Consider the following 15,708-nt stretch of genomic DNA (forward strand, 5'->3'; position numbering starts at 1 on the left):
GCTGGGCTGCAAGTGCTAATGAAGCCCAACTGCAGTTTTAATCTGGGAGAAGGAGGATGCCCTGGGCAGCTGCTGTGGTTTCCAGGTCTCCAGGTGAAATTCTACTCCTGGTCCTTCACCTGCCCCACCAGGGAACAGAGGATGTCAGCACAAGCTATTTTGGTGTGGGAGGAAACACGTTAGAGCTTATTGCCTAAGTCTACAGCTACATGTTTTGGAAGGAAGCTGAGCCATTGCTGCTAAATAGGTCTCAAAGACAGCTGTTGATAATATGGTACGTCTGTGCATAAACAAATACATGTAACCCTTTACTTTGCTCTGCTTTGGAAGAACTTGATCAAGTGTGTGTTTCTGGGTGTGACATCAATGTGCGGGAGATTGTGAGAAAACGCTCAGTATATGTGCCCTGGCACTTCTCGGGTGTCTTGTCACTGAAAGCTTGGTGGAGCTCAGCCTCTGGAGCACACTGACACGCTACAAGGTCAGGCTGAGGACCAGCAGTGTGCTGTATGGCAGCATTTGGAAGCAGCAAGGGAAACGAGCAGATGGCTCTAGGGTTGGGGACTGTCTCAGGGGAGCATTAGGAACGTCAGTGCTACCAGGATGTACACCGTGTTGTGCTCTGTGCATGTTTAAGAGTTGGTGTGTCCGCTGTGAGTGAGCAGGACACCGCCGGCATAGCCCAAATCTTCCTAGACTTGTGCAATGGGGATGGCTCTGCACGTGAACCCTTGAACAAACCTGTCCATCAGCCCAAACGGCTGCTAGGTAGCTTGTAGCAAGAGGGGAAGCTCTTGCTACTGGCTGTCTCTTGTCCAGCTGTGGTGCCAAGAGGACTTTCCTTAAGAGTGGCTTTGGTGCAGCGTGCTGGTCATGGGTCAGTTCCAGCTGCCCCAGTGGGGGAGCTGTAGGTGCAGAAAGTTGGGGCTGGAGCCCAGCTCTAGGCAGGGCTGGGGGCTCTGTGCTTCCCGAAGGATTTGGCCCGAGGAACACTGGAGAGAAAAGGGCAAGGGGCTGTGGGAGGCGAATTCTGTGTTGCTTCTCTGTTGGGTGTAAGGGAAGTGATGAGGACACGTGAGTCTTTTAATAACCTTCATTTAATTCTTTCATGACATTGGCATGTGTAGAAATGTTACAGGCTCGTTTACAATACTGATAACATTTGCATTGCTGTGTGGGTTAATAGCAAAGCCCTTCATGTCAAGTAGAATACAATCACTTCATTTTTTTTTTTTAAATATAAAATAAGTGCGAACTGTTATTGCTATTAAATTCCTGAGTTATGCTGAGAACATGTTCTCTTCACCTTCATTAGATGCTCCCTGCTATCAGCAGTGTCTGTTCATCAGCCACAAAGCTCTGTGGTGTGTTATAGAGGGTTCGTCCATGCAAGCTAACAACTGCACGCAGGGAAATTTTCTGTGCAGGAAAAAAGAAAGAAACCACAACTTACCAGGCTTGTCATTTGCTCAGCATGGACAGTTTTAATAGTCAGATGAAACAACAAAATGCAGATCAGCTCAAGAACTACTAAACCGGCTCCCATACTGTCCTGGATTGCCTCTGCAGTTTGCCTTGCAAGCCTATAGCAAACCTCCCCCGTGACTGGGACAGATCCTGCAAGTGAAGCTGGGTACAGCCAGCCTGGGCTGGGATCTGTGTGTTAACACAGTAGGAATAGATGCTACTGAGGATGAAAGGACCATTTAATGCTGTTCATGCTGCGGCTCTTCCAGCCTCCACATCTGATCCATACTGGTTAGCTCAGAAGCAGGTGAACACAGCCCACCTTGCACCATGTCAGGATATTTAAGCGCTCTGCTTCTCTGAGCTCTAATGTTAACATTCATTTTACCTGAAAGTCACGAATATAGGTGAGGAAAAAGCTGAGGAAGGAGAATGCTAGTGACCACTCCGAGACGGTACTGATGATGTGAGCTGTGTAGCCCTGTATGACAGTGAGAGAGAGGGGGAAAAACTCAGTATTAGAAAGTCCTCTTGACTCTGTAATGGCACAAAGATAGCTCGCACATATGACATCCTGAATCCACAACTATTCTATTCAGAAAACAAAATTCCTTAGAGTATCTGGAGTCCCTCAGAATGAACTGCTCACTCAGTAGAAGAGTGAGGAGAACCAGGAAAACACCAGCTCCACACACCTGAGATCACTCCCACTGGGAAATGCATATCCACCTCGCAAAAAATGAAGGCTCAGTAAAAGCTTGATGTGGCCAGCAACAAAATCCCTTTACAGAAGTAATCCCATCTTCCAAAAAAGTTTGAGGGTCTCCCTGGGTGTGAAAAAACCTCACGAACACTCTGTGCTTTACAGAGAGGGAGGGAGGAAAAGCCCTCCAAAAGCAGCCTGCGTGATATTTTCTCCGGCAACCTCCCATGCCTCCTGCAGTGACTGGAGAAGGAAGGGCAGGGCCAGGGATGGAGGCAGAGCCACTGAGCCCTATGTGCCCTAGCCCCTGTTCTCCGTGCCACTTGGTGTCCCTTAATGCCCAGCACTTACGTTTCAATGGCATCCCTAGCATCTGTATCTTTTGGCCTTTTTCTCCACCTTACCCCACCAGATACCCACCTAGCAGCAGTTAGGATCTCTGCTTCACAGCGACCAGCTAGCACGTTTCATTGCTCACAGTTACCTGTAACAGTAACTGGGAACTTCTGATCAGTGTGGACCAGATAGGTGGCTATCCTGACAACTGGTTGAAGCAGTTCAGTTACTGCCCATCAATGAGATTAATTTAAAGTGATGCTTGAAGCTGCAACTGCTTTGCTCAGGACAGCACTTCAGCAAGCAGCTGCATGCTGGCCAACTGCTCAGGCTCCCTTGTCCTCCCCCATCCCAAGTACATGTCCTGAAAGCACCTAGCTATCTACAACTGCAATGAATTCCCAGATACGTTATTGACCCTGTGACAAACACACATTTTTTTTGCTCTGTTGTGTTTTGTTTTCTTTTTCTACTCACTTTTTCCTCTGGGTCCCAGTGCAACTTTTGCACTAGATTTGTGCCGTACAGGCCACTATACAAGACAAGTGAGGAAACAAACACTAAAGAAATATGTTAAGGAAGATTCAAGACAAAGATTGAGCAACTTGGAAATGTCACACTTGGCTCTGGGTTGTTTCAAGCTGGGTTTGTAAGGAGATTTCTGTGTGTTTTCCACAAGGTCTCCTCAGCATAACAAACAGTAATGGTGATGTTTACAGCTTCACATCATTCTCTTCAACTTGTAGGTTGTTCCAACAGTTGATTTGGATTAATGTCACAGGAAAAGATTAATTCTAAGCTACATCAATCATCCCTGTTCTCTGTATACTGCACCTTGTAATACCTTGATCTAACATAAAATTTCTGTGTTATGTGAACCATGCTTAGTGCTTTCAGGTTTGCAGTGGTAGTTTCCAGGCTAACAGTGTGTGCCTCCCTTTCTTTGATTGCTTTTCAGCTTCTCAACCACCTTGAACCCCTGGTGTGTGGGTTACAGGCCAGAACAGTGAACTGTTAGCAGCAGTGCCAAGAAGGAGGCTACGAGCATTCCTGCTTCTCTTTCAGTCCACCCAGGGTTCGATAACTGGTCTGGTGCAGCAGCCAAGGAGAAATGCTACATGATAATGATTCCTCATTTCATTGGAGACCTGGGGTATTTCTAGGGTAATAAGATAATGCTTTTTCAATACCTTACAGAAGGAAAGTATGCTACACCAGTGCTACTGCCTTTGCAAGTGAAAATTAGAACATTAAGTTACAAAAGATCTGGTTTTCACATAACTATTAATTTCTTCAATCCTTAATGCGATTAAACACCAAAAGCCTCCTGATGTGCAAGATTATTTTTGGCAGTGAACGAGGCTGACCGTACTGGCACAAACATCTTTGAATGCTCAGACTTTCAAAGCCTATTTAAAACATTGATGTGAATAGTCAAGGGAGCTCTGTTACTGATCTGAATGCAGGATACCCAGCTCACTGCTAATTAAAATGTGCAGCTTTAGTAGCTGTTAGTTTTCTGCCTGAGTTACTACTACAATGAAAAGAATTTAATGGTTGTGATACAAAATATCTGGCTCCTGTTCTCCACTGGTTACAGAGCAGGTAATTAACTGTTTTGCTTGTTCTGTGTTGACAGTTCTGTCTCACTCCAGCAGTGGATAAGTAGCATTTTTAGATACCTTCTGTCATTCAGTACCAGAAACAACCAAACAACCATTTTACCTATGGCCCTAGACTTCTTACTATCCTTCCCTTATTACATCATTACATTACTTAGGAACTACTCTAACCATTTCACTTTTATTCCCCTTCCATATACAAATGTATGTATATATCATTATTTTTACAGCTGTCTTTACTTCCCTCTAATTTTGGTTAGACCATATTGATTTAAAAACCTCTAAAGATTTTGGGCTTGTGGATTTTTTGGCATCTGTAAAAGGCTCTTAACTTGAATCAGTTCATATTGTTCCATTTTAGTCTTCTCCAATTGTATTCGTCCCTCAACTGTTCAAAGTCAAAAATACTGTTCTTCTCTGGCACCAACATTTTCTGTTATGGACTTCAATTCTCTGAAGTTTCACAGATGACTTCCTTACTCTGTATCCAGCCTCCTCTTTCTCACTTCTTTATGGAAAACCAGCCTGTGCCCAGATTATATCATCTTGCTGTAGGAATGGGAACTCAATGATCAGTGATGGTCTGTCAGTGGGAAATGGGCATATGGTTCAGTGTTAGTTTTGGCTGTCAGCCTAGAAATAAGTAAAATTGTGGGGACTAAATAGGTGGCCTTGATTCAACTGCAGAAGGGACAGCATTTAGGCAATGATTTTGGACTCATGTCTTTGGAATGTAAAGCCTAATGCTTTAAGTGTTGTAGTCCTGTTTGACACAACTGAGTCACGATCTTCAAAACACAACGTTTAGGTCCATCAGGGTGAGCAGAAGAACTACTGGGGTTGTTTACTGAGTGGTAAATGACTCTGGACAGGAAAAGGCCTCTCTTTCTGAATGGGTTTGCCTTGGTTTCTGCAAAATCCATTCCTGCTTCCAGCACCCAGAATTCAAAGGTAAGGGGAAGGATGGGTTCCAGAGCCAAGGGAAGCTTGTAAGGAATGTGTGTCAGAAACTTGGATCTAGAACTCCAGGATGGGCAGGGGAGGAGCTCAGAGGTCAAATGGCTCTTCTGACTCCACCTTGGCAGTGTGCTCCAGAGTTGTCACTCTGATAAATGCCAGCACTTTAAACGTGCTCTGTGTGCCAGCTGGCATGGTGCACTACTGCTGCACACAGCTGGGTTACTGGTGTTCTATGCTGCATTCGGTACTTTTCCGTTCTAGGTATATCCAACTACAAAACTTGCTGCAGCACTCCTGTCATCAGGGAGCTGACACTTTCATTTCTTACCTGGCTTTTTTCCCCCCCATTAAAACCATCAGTCTCTGAAGTACACTTCCCTTTCTCCCTAGCAATCACAGTCTACAGTCAGGCCTCTTTGTGAATTCTTATTTTGCGATTTTCAATCTTAGGTGCAGGAGGCAGGGAGAGGAGAGGGGATGATGACGACTCTTGCCGTTTTTATTGGCTTGTGACTCACTACCTGGCTTAGCCTGATGGCTCCCTTCTTCCTAGTTCCCAGGTTGCAAAACTGAACATGAATACTATGATACAAGCTGTGTGTCTAACGATGACAGACCTTCTGTGGCACACTCTGTCGTATTGGCAGGCTAAATAAATGTTGCTGCATTTTGCAGCAAAAGGATACTGCTTGCAATGCTTGAGCTGCACCAGAGTAACACGGTCAGACGGATCCAAAAGACGTCTTTGCTGTGAATTTCTGGCTGCATCAGGTAGGATAGGACGGTCTGAACCAGCATGTAAATGGCTCCAACTCCGAACGTCAGGCAGGCTCCAACCACGTGTACGTAGTACAGAACAGATTTCTAGGGAAAGAAAGCACTGCTTGTATAGAACCTGGTTTTGTCTTAAACTTGGGGAATATTTTCTTTTGTAAATGTTTGACACTCCACCTGCTCAATCATCTTCTCATATGCCAAGCTAAAGTGTTCAGGACTGTGTCAGCATGTGGATTTTCTTGGAAATCTCAGAGTTAGCTGGAAGCCAGCACCTGCCAGCTCTCTGTGTTGCTGGTTTTTGGCAAGTTCTTGGGGCTAAGTTAGAGACCACAACTATATCTTAACTACAGGAATTCATAAAAGCTGCCCTCACTACCACACTGGGTGATAAAAATAGAAACTGGATGGTGGAATCCCTGCAGCTGTGAAGGCAGCAAGAGTGACAACAGGCTACCTGCTGAACATTTCTATCCCAGGAATTTCTGCATCTATGAAGGATAATGCAATAGAGGACAAACATGATGCACAATTCTAGTCCCCCGCGAAGAAGTTAAAACTAATTAGGTTTGGCGCTGCTCTGAATGACTCCAGTTTGAACAAGCCTTGCTTGTCAAATTAGAATCTTAGACTACTCAGAGGGAACAAGGTGGAATCAAACAGTAATAAACACGTTAGGAGAATCAACTGTCAAATAATAATCATTAAACCTAGAAGCTATTCCAAGAAAAACAATCAAACTCGAAATTTATGTTGTTACAAACTACGTCACACTCAGTCCTTTCCTCTTATCCCTGACTGAGCAAAGTAGCCAAACACAGCAAATAAAAAGCATCTTGTCAATTGTACACCACATTGGCAGCCCCTCTGCAATCCAATTCTGCAAGTAATCTTTTATGCCCTAATGAATGAGACTATGTATGTTACTGAATAGCTATTAAGATCAGGAATTGGAATCACCCTTTCCTCACAATCTCTGTGCGCAGATTAATTAAATGATATTTAACTGCTGCATCCACAGCAGTGTAACAATTTGCATGTGAATAGCCAAGCTGTAAAGGTGTGTGTCCAGTGCTGCTCAGTAAGGTGTCAGCAGAGAGAAATCTTTCTCCGATGTGAGAAATCAATAGCCACAGCTAGAACTGAGCCATAGCACTGGCTGAACAGCATAAATCAAATCCCCTCTGAGCCTTGTGCCATCACTTTTACTCCCAACCAGTGAAAGCTGTCTGAGGCTCTGCCTGATGGCTGTTCCCTTTAAGCATCTTTGGACATTTTCAAATTCATTTGTCTTCAGTAACTAGTGGACTTCATAGGCCTTAGCTCCTTTTGCTTCTGGGATGGCCTCTAGACAATCCTCAGCATCACTTGGATATGCAGGTATGCAGGTACATCATTTCCACTTTTTTCTTGCTCAAGATAAAATGTCACAGAAACTATATAACAAAGGAACATTCACTTTCTACATTTTGTTTATCTACAAGACGTAGATATAACCTCTCCTGACCAGTGGTGGAAGACAATCATACAGCTAGACACAACCTGGAAGCTCTTGCTTGGTGGTTATGCTGGTAGGGGCTGTGGCCAGCGAGTCTGGCTAGAGTGCTAAAAAATACAGATTGAGGCCTCAAAAAAAAAAAAAAAAGTCAGCATACTGAAGTTTCTGCGACATGGGATGCTGAAAAAATTGGGAGAGCTGTGCTGTGGGGAAAGGAGATGAGAGAAAAAAAAGGTGGAGATTTCCTGGAGCTTTTCTGTTTTTCTGTTTCGCTTTTCCTTGGCCCTAATCCAGCAGGAGCCACTGCAGCCTCTAGTGGCTAAAGGCACTACTACAGACCCCTGAAAAATCCAGCTCGTAATTAATATGATGAGGCTGGCAAGTACACAACCGTCTTGCGTGTAACAGCCAGCAATCCTGAATCTAGTCCTGCTGATGGTGTGATATGTGAGAAATGGTTTTGAAAAAGCAAGGGAAAAAAGATATTGAGGAAAAAACATAGAGACACTGGGAGAAATTCAAAAGCTGGTTGACATTGCAGTGTTTTCAACAATTGCACAGGTTTTGCAGGAAAAGATACGTAGGAGGGAAGATTTTTCAGAGTAAGAGTTCTTGTGGGGTTGGGTGTTTTTGCTGGCTTTACTTCTAGTTCTAACAGTTTTTGACTATTTGACACTTGATTCTCCCGTATTAAAATATGATATAGTTGTGGTCTTCTCATCTGGAGTTAAGGCTTTCAAATCTCCGACAAGGAGAAGCAAGATGAGTTTGCTTCTTGCAAAACTTCTGATTTTTGTTTTTAAATGGCTTGGAATTTTGTGAATGTCTGCTCACAAATTCCAGTGGATAAAGCAAATAAGAAATACGTAAAGAAATTCCAAACTATTAACAGTTCTCTATAGGGAATTTGATTTAAAAAATTTTTTTCCTCAAAAGTTTTGCCTTTAATAACGCCCCAGTTTTACCAGGTATCTCAGTAAACAAACAAACACAGAACTCTGGACAGGTTCAAAACATTGCAAGCAAAGCACAAACCTGGAAATTTGCAATAATACAAAGTCCAAAACAGCTTATCAGTCCTAGAGTCAGGCCGATCTTATTAAGCTTGATGATCTTGGATTTTTCTGGATTCAAAGCATAAACTTGCTTATAACGGACATACATGGTAGCCGCACCTGCAAATGAAAATCACAAATGTGTTTAAGATTTTAAGCTGTCAAGTAAACTGTTTTGTTTGAACTGCGAAGATGCTGAGTGACAGTAGCATATATTTAAAATACCAAAACTGTCTTAGGAATAGGACAGTTGAGAATTTGGAAGCCAAAACTGAAATAACTTATTGGATTTTTCTTAGAATCATAGAATCATTAAGGTTGGAAAATACCTTATATCCTTCACTTGAAAAACATATTGTTTTTTCCCCTCTCCGTAACTGCAGCACAAGTAAGATGACTGCCTTAACTCTGCATTTCTATTTCTCATAACAGTTTCTTTGTTTGTCTTTTTTAAATGTATTTTTGGCCTTCTGGAATCTGCAATTGTCATGCTGGCTTTGTGGGTAAATCCCTGCAATATACTTTTCTCTGAATTACTTAAGAGAACTAGGATTAATTGCTTAAAATTTAGCTTTTGATGAGAATTATGGGATGTTTTAATGATCTGAATAAGGAAACCATTTCAAACGCTGTGCATCCCAGAACTGCATGCAGTTTGCCATGGACAGCTTTCTATACTCACCCAAGAAAGCCGAAATATTTAACATGATCCCAAACAAGCATCTTTCTGGAGGTATTGTCCCTGTATCACTGGAAGAGATAAATGGAGTGATACGTATCTATATTAAAAATACTTGCAATACAACTTTAGTTATTTCAGTCTACAAAGAAAGCATAAGAAAGCTTGTAAAAACCCTCCCAGCTATTTTTCACTGTTTTCATTACTCTAACAATACCGTACTCGTTTCTAGAGCTCTAGAAATACATGTAAGCACAGTGCAAACTGCTATCCTTAGAACAAGAAATTAACGTGCTTGGTATAGCTATTCCTTTTATTCTGATCTTGATTCCACAATAAAAGGTGAATAAAGAGTATTAAAACTGGGAAATGAAGAACCTGGAAATCTGAAAGACCAAAATTAAGGCCATACGTACAGCTTTGATGGCATGCAGTTGGCACTGTAGATTACAGTACAGCTTTACTGACAAAACCAAGCCTGGAGAGAGCAAGATGCTGTTCTCCAAACAGGGCTGAAGACTCACCCCCAGAGTTCTTGTTCATTATCATTTTAAGGATACGTTCATAGAACCACAACATAAAGGACAGATCAGATAGACAGAGAGCTTTGAATAGACTTACAAATTTGTTTAGCAATTTGTAGGCAACTTCAGAACTGGAGCTGTTGGGTAAAAGCTGGTATTTAAAGTTTGGAGTTGGGGAAGAATTCAGAAGCGTGAGAGGCCAATTCAATACTGTGATACAGTTATCAGGGCATTGTCTGCACATTACTAACCTGATATAGGGCACCAAAGGGTCAACGTGGTGTAGGACGATAGCGGTGATGTATGAAAACACAAAAGATGCAGCTGACCAAACAACCAAAGACGCAGGCAAGAAAGACAGTCCTTGCTGGAACCACCACATTGCAGAGCTGACTTCTAACCTCTGAACACTGTGAGGAATTGAATAAAAAGGTTTACTGAGATTTTTTTTTGAGGCAAGCTGCCTATTCATACAGTCTACCGTTGTTGTCAAGGATGACTCTTCTCTACAAAGGCTATGCCAAGGTGAAGTGGATTTGATGTTGCTCTCAGACCTGTCTTGCAAACCCAACGTGAGATTTGACTTCACAGTATGGAAGCAATCACAAAGAAGCAGAAATAATATCTGGAAGCATTCACTCTGAAATTCTTAGGATATCATGAGAAAAGAAACCAGTAGAGCCACTTTACTGTGCATCTCAGCATTTGTAGCATTTGTAGTGACTCTCTTGACCAGGAAAAGGTCAAGAGAGTCACTATGAATAACTGACTATTTTCTTCTTACCCTTGTGTCATAAAATCACAGAATCATCTAGGTTGGAAAAGACCTTCAAGATCACCAAGTCATAACACCGTGTCAGAATTAGTGATGCTGACAGAGAATGTGTCCCAATAGTGAAAATTTAATTGATACTGGCTGTTGTAAAGCCTAAAATTTCCACTAGCAAACAACTGGGTAGAAAATGACCCAAAATTATTTTAATATCTGTATTCATTTAGTACCTGGCATGATGTGTGACTCAACATCTGTTACAAGCATCACTTAAATAAGCTCACAGGTATCTATGAGCAAGAGCTGACTGCTACCATCTGTAGCCTTCAGCCTCGAGGACTGCCTATTCCAGGTGGAAGTGTAGCAGCTGCTTTGTCTTTAAAGGTGTGAGAAAAGGGCCCATCTCCAGTGGTGTTACACTGCTACCTCTGTCCAGTTCTGTAAGGCCCAGCCTGAGAGCAGCTCTGTGCCTCTGCCACCAGCAGTCAGAGCAGTGACGTGCAGCGGTGTCACCCCGGTGAGCTCACAGAACCGGGCTCCTCTCCGCACTGCTGCTAGAGGGAAGGAGCTTCCTACTGGCTTCAGATACGAAGTTGAGCTGAATTGCTTTCTGATTTTGGAATCACAAAATGCCTGAGGTTGGTGGGGATGTCTGGGTTCATCTCCAAGCCCCTGCTCCAGCAAGGCCACCCAGAGCAGGGTGCCCAGGACCATGTGCAGATGGCTTCAGGAGATCTCCAAGGAGGAGACTCCACAACCTCTCTGGGCAAGCTGTGCCAGTGCTCAGTCACCTTCACAGGACAGAAATGCTTCTTGATGCCCAGACAGAGCCTCCCATGGTTCAGTTTGTGCTCACTGCCTCTTGTCCTGGCACTGGGCACCAGAGAGGAGCCGGGATCTGGCTTCTCTGTGCCCTCCCTTCAGGTATTTGTACAGATTGATGAGAACCCTCTAGAGGGTTTATTTTATGGGCTATGCTGGGGTCTGCATTTTATGCATAGAATGATACTCTGCTGACAGCATTCCCTTAAACTTATACCACTGAGAAGAGAGTACAGGAAGTGTTTAAGCATAGGTGAAACTGAAGCCTGTGAATGCAATATGAGACAGGGAAAATGAGAAGAACAAATAATAGAGTACAGATCCAAGGGCATCCAAAGATCAAACACTGTGTGAGAAAAGGAAAATAACATTATGAGACAAAACAGGAATAAGTGCAGGACTGAGAGGTCTTAGGAGGTGTGAATTGCTTGGAGTGTGAGAGACTGGGAAAAAAAAAGGAGAAAAGGATAAGAAGCATGAAGATTAGAAAGTCTCATGGGAGGAAAAAGGAAGTTGGAACAAAAATGGGTGAATCTTGCACCAGATCAGAGCCGATCACCTTCTTTACATCTCACTTTGTAGCCCTCAGCTCTCTGCTGATGCAGCCGTACTGCACACAGCTGCTATTTGATCACAAGCATGTCTTTCCAGGGCGTATCGTTTTGCTGACCTTCTCTAGTAAGCATGTCTAGGTGAGTTTGCAGGAGGCCAGTTCAATAGATTCATCAGACAATGTGTAACAATGAATAACGAACATTGCTCATTCACCAGAAACTGGTTGCTGTCCTGTGTTTGTGCTTCTTTTAAGCCTACAAAATTAGTGGTTCAAGTCCTTGAAAAGAATATATAATTACATAAAATTAAAGGTTCAGCTGCTTGTCAGGAAGATGTTAGGTAACAGATAAACAAAGGATGTGGTTAGTAAGAATGGAGTGATATAGTTGCTTATTTTCTGACCCTGAAACTTTCATTTTTAAACTAAATACAACATAACATTTGCCTTCTCATGTTGATTTTTATTTTACGACTGTAATGCAATAAAAATAGTAATCAATATAGGTTCACAATCACATCTCTCATATGAATAAATCGGGAATTTGCATGAAAGAGAAATGTGTGTTTTGCACAGCATTCTCTGTTACAGGTGTTACATGCCTGGGTATGTAACTCAAAACTTCAAGTGGTCAATCTGATGCTTGGATTTTAATTTTCCTTTAACATTTAAATGTTTATAGCCTTAGATTTATTTTTGAGCTAATAGATTTGCATGAAACCAACCAACCAACCAACCAACCAGCCACACACCTGTGAATAAGGACGTCAAAAGAAATGTCACCTCAAGAGTAATCCAAAGTCATCTTCCTGAAGTTCTCTGTTTGCTTCATTTTTTTCCTGAATCTTTGAGATAGAAAGGAAAAGAATCAAGATGTGTTACTTCTAAACATTTTACTCTATATTGCTTATTCTCTTTCTTAGCACCTTCTATTAGTCATTGCCATGGACAGGATACTGGATTAGATGGACTTTTGGCCTGACTCAAGAAGTTTTTTCTGTGTTCCCAGTGGTTTAAAAAATGAAGCATGTGCATGGTGGGATGGTAGCAATGAGGGAAAATGGGTGTTGAGGACTTTTGGATTCACAGGACCTTTCTATAGAACGATTTAACTTGAAATGAGAAGCTTCCCGGAAAAAAATAGACTGCAGCTGTTCCAATGCAACTAAAACCAATGCCTACATCACTTTTTTCACATGAGGAAGGGGACAGAGCGTGGCGTCTTCCTGTTTCATTGTGAATGGGCGTCCTGACGTGATGCTGGTGCTGTGCTAAGCATGTGGCAGGATGGGTGCTGAAGCACGGCAGCACACAACCTGCATTTAAACAGAGATCCCACAGCTCCCGTCTTCTCTTCACATGCTGCCATTTTCACACACCAGAGATGCTGCTGGAGATGAGACACTGCGCCGTGCTCCTGATAGCTGGTGATACCTGTGAGCTTGCACAGCTCTTTGCACTAGGTGGGTGCTGGGCAGCTTTGAGGTACCAGCACCATGTGGATTGTAAGTGACACAAGGCAAATTCTCTGCCCGTTGGAGTATTTGGACACATAGACACGTAAATTAATCTGGGCTAAGGCGAGGTTAGTAAAGCAAAGCCGCTGCTCCTGATGTGCCCCCTGGGCATTGCTCTCCCCGCACAGAAGGGTGTCCATGCTCACCAGCAGTGGCTGCTCCCTGCTGCCGACCAGCCTCCGTCTGTCAGGACCGGGAATCACAACCCGTCCCGTCACAGCCTGCAGCTACGGCCTGGGCACAAATTACCACCGTTTTCATGTGGTCAGGTGTGCAGAGCAGTGCGGTTGCTGCAGGAGCACTCAGAGCTGCGGCCAGGAAGACTTCTTACCGTGCGTACAGCCGTGGGCTGGCACACCCGAACGGCCTGGGGACCAGAGCTGGGTTGTGCCCTGCTCCTGCCCTTCCGTGGGTACAGCCCCTGCCAAACCCGCCTGATGATAAAACCGCTTTGTAAATGTTGTCCGCCAAATTCTCCTTCTCAGCTCTGTCACGGTCTGTCCTGAATTCTTCTCATCTCCTTTCATCTTCTTTGACGTTTGAAGCTTTTTCAGGGTAATCAAGTCATTTTTCTCACCGTTATGCGGGCAGACTGTATGCACCGGGCATGGGCTTTGCTCTACGCAGAGCGCTGCAGGCTGAAGCCTCGTCGTGTCCCTGCCAGCTCACGGGGCTCTGAAGCAGGAGTGGCTGGGCGGGCACGGCTGCACAAAAAGGCATCTCAGAGCACTGGCAGCAGGACGGGATTGCCTTGCAATTTGTCAGCTGGACAGCCCTAGGATAAATTATTATTAGCGCCTCATCCTGCCCTATTGTTTTCAACAGTAGGAAATAAAGCACGCGCAACCTCCTTGTTTTTTCAGCTAGGTCCTTTGCCAGCTGATGATATAATGGCAATGGCTGGCCTCTCTTTTCAAGTATGCTTTCTTAAATGTTTATCCCAATTTGCAGGCATTTCTGTGTCCTAAAGCAGGGGGTCAAGCCCCAGATCAACCGTCACAGGTCCTTCCTGTGGTGGATATTATTAAATTATTACCAAGAGCAAGTCAAGAGTTTTAAAAATAAGTATCTCTGAGGTTTTTCTTTAAATGCAGGAAGTGTGCACCAGCGTCTGCAGACGCTTGACTTCAGCATGTGGAATAGAAACTACAGATGTAATGAAAACGAAAGGCGACTGAGACTATTCATGGCAGAAAGTTAACGTAATGCTGAAAAGGCGGCTGAAAGTACGTGTGGAAATCGGGGAATTTCTACATTAACGCTGACAACCCGGCTGTCAGCCCGCCTCTGCCCTGCTCTCCCAGCACACAGGCAGAGGTGAGGCCACGCTAAGGGACAGCAAAACCCTCCAGGGCTGCGTTGAAGGAAGAAAGAGAAAGCAAAGTGCTGCGTGCGCTCCTAGGTGAGCACAAAGGTTGGACGGGGACGAGCCACGGAGGGACCTGGACACGTTCATTTGTGCAACTTACTGCCGGGGTCAGCCCGGCACCAGCGGGTAAAGGTCGCTAATCCCCAGGGACTAGGAGCAAGGAGGTAGGAACCGTGTTGGCTTTGCAGGGTAACGACGGGTGACTCGTTTTGTGCAATTTTCTTAGTAGAGATGCCAAAAAAAAAGTCGCTATTAATTCTGTACGTGCGGCTGAGCTTCCAGGGGGCCGAGGCCAGGACCCACACACGGTGCTGAGCCGGGGGAGAAGCAGGGGGGCACAGGCACCGTGCTGGCAGGACGTACCCATGCCGATGCCGGTGTCGATGCCGGTTTTGGAGCCGTGACGTCCCGGTGGCAGCTCGTTCCTCCGGCTGACCTCGGGGTCTCGGGCCCGGGATGAAGCGGGCTGGGGCTGCCGGGGGGCAGCCGCTGAAGTCCGGGAGTGCTGCGGGCAGAGAGGGGACACGGCGGGGCTGGGGGCGCTGGGGGGACTGGGGGGGACTGGGAGGAACGAGGGGGCTTGGGGGGGGGGTTGGGGAGGGCTGGGGGTGAGGGGAGAGGGCTGGGGTGGGAGGGGGGCAGCTGGGGGGGCAACAGGGGAGGGCTGAGGAGGGAGGGGGCAACTTGGGGGGGGGGCGGGGGGAGAAGGGGAGGGATGGGGGCAGCAGGAGGGGGCTGAGGTGGGGGTCGCGGGGGTCCCGATGGGGGCACTGGGGGGGTCTCGGGGGCAGCCCGGGGTGGGTGTGGGGGACCCGGGGGGGGCCGGGCTGGGGGTCACCGACGGGAGCGACCCCGGGGTAAGGGGGGCTGGGCGGGACGGGGGGGCCCTGAGGGGTCCCCTGGGGGCTCTCCCTCCCCCCCCCCCCCCCCCCCCCCAGCGCTTTTACCTCGGCCGCTCCCGCGCCGGCCCCGCGGCGGTGCCGCCCCGAGCCCCGCCCCCCCCACAGGGCCCCGCCCCGAGCCCCGCCCCCTCCCCCCTCAGCATCGCCCCGCCCCC

General features: G+C 45.6%; 2 protein-coding genes across 3 annotated transcripts in view; one reads left to right on the forward strand and one right to left on the reverse strand.

Annotated features, from left to right (window-relative positions):
• Positions 1–1,079: 1,079 nt before the first annotated feature.
• On the reverse strand, positions 1,080–15,697 carry DRAM2 (DNA damage regulated autophagy modulator 2). The gene is made up of 10 exons (XM_068660095.1): positions 15,599–15,697; positions 15,015–15,156; positions 12,518–12,610; positions 9,870–10,028; positions 9,098–9,165; positions 8,396–8,535; positions 5,775–5,952; positions 2,984–3,066; positions 1,856–1,948; positions 1,080–1,419 (listed from the first exon to the last, which is right to left on the reverse strand). Exons 4-10 carry the CDS (start codon positions 9,998–10,000, stop codon positions 1,312–1,314), a joined length of 801 nt encoding a protein of 266 aa, XP_068516196.1. The 5' UTR covers positions 10,001–10,028; positions 12,518–12,610; positions 15,015–15,156; positions 15,599–15,697; the 3' UTR covers positions 1,080–1,311.
• CEPT1 (choline/ethanolamine phosphotransferase 1) overlaps positions 14,145–15,708 on the forward strand; it is a 32,271-nt gene continuing 30,707 nt past the window's right edge. Inside the window, exon 1 of one of the 2 annotated variants that reach the window (XM_068660091.1) lies at positions 14,145–14,684. The gene's annotated coding sequence lies outside the window, so the exon portion shown is untranslated. Of the gene's footprint in view, positions 14,816–15,708 lie in introns of both variants that reach the window. The other variant, XM_068660090.1, reaches the window with a different exon arrangement.

Source organism: Anas acuta, chromosome 24 (genome assembly GCF_963932015.1).
Source record: "Anas acuta chromosome 24, bAnaAcu1.1, whole genome shotgun sequence".
Classification (NCBI taxonomy): Eukaryota; Metazoa; Chordata; class Aves; order Anseriformes; family Anatidae; genus Anas; species Anas acuta.

Bases quoted from the DNA above. Each gene is read 5' to 3' on its own strand.
- DRAM2 (XM_068660095.1), bottom strand. From the start codon at position 10,000: ATGTGGTGGTTCCAGCAAGGACTGTCTTTCTTGCCTGCGTCTTTGGTT. The intron at 3,067-5,774 runs GTATCCTTTTGC...ATATTTCTTTAG, and splicing joins CAGCTCAAGCATTGCAAGCA to TGTTTGTTTCCTCACTTGTC. The intron at 1,420-1,855 runs GTAAAATGAATG...TTTCCTGCACAG, and splicing joins CCTATATTCGTGACTTTCAG to AAAATTTCCCTGCGTGCAGT.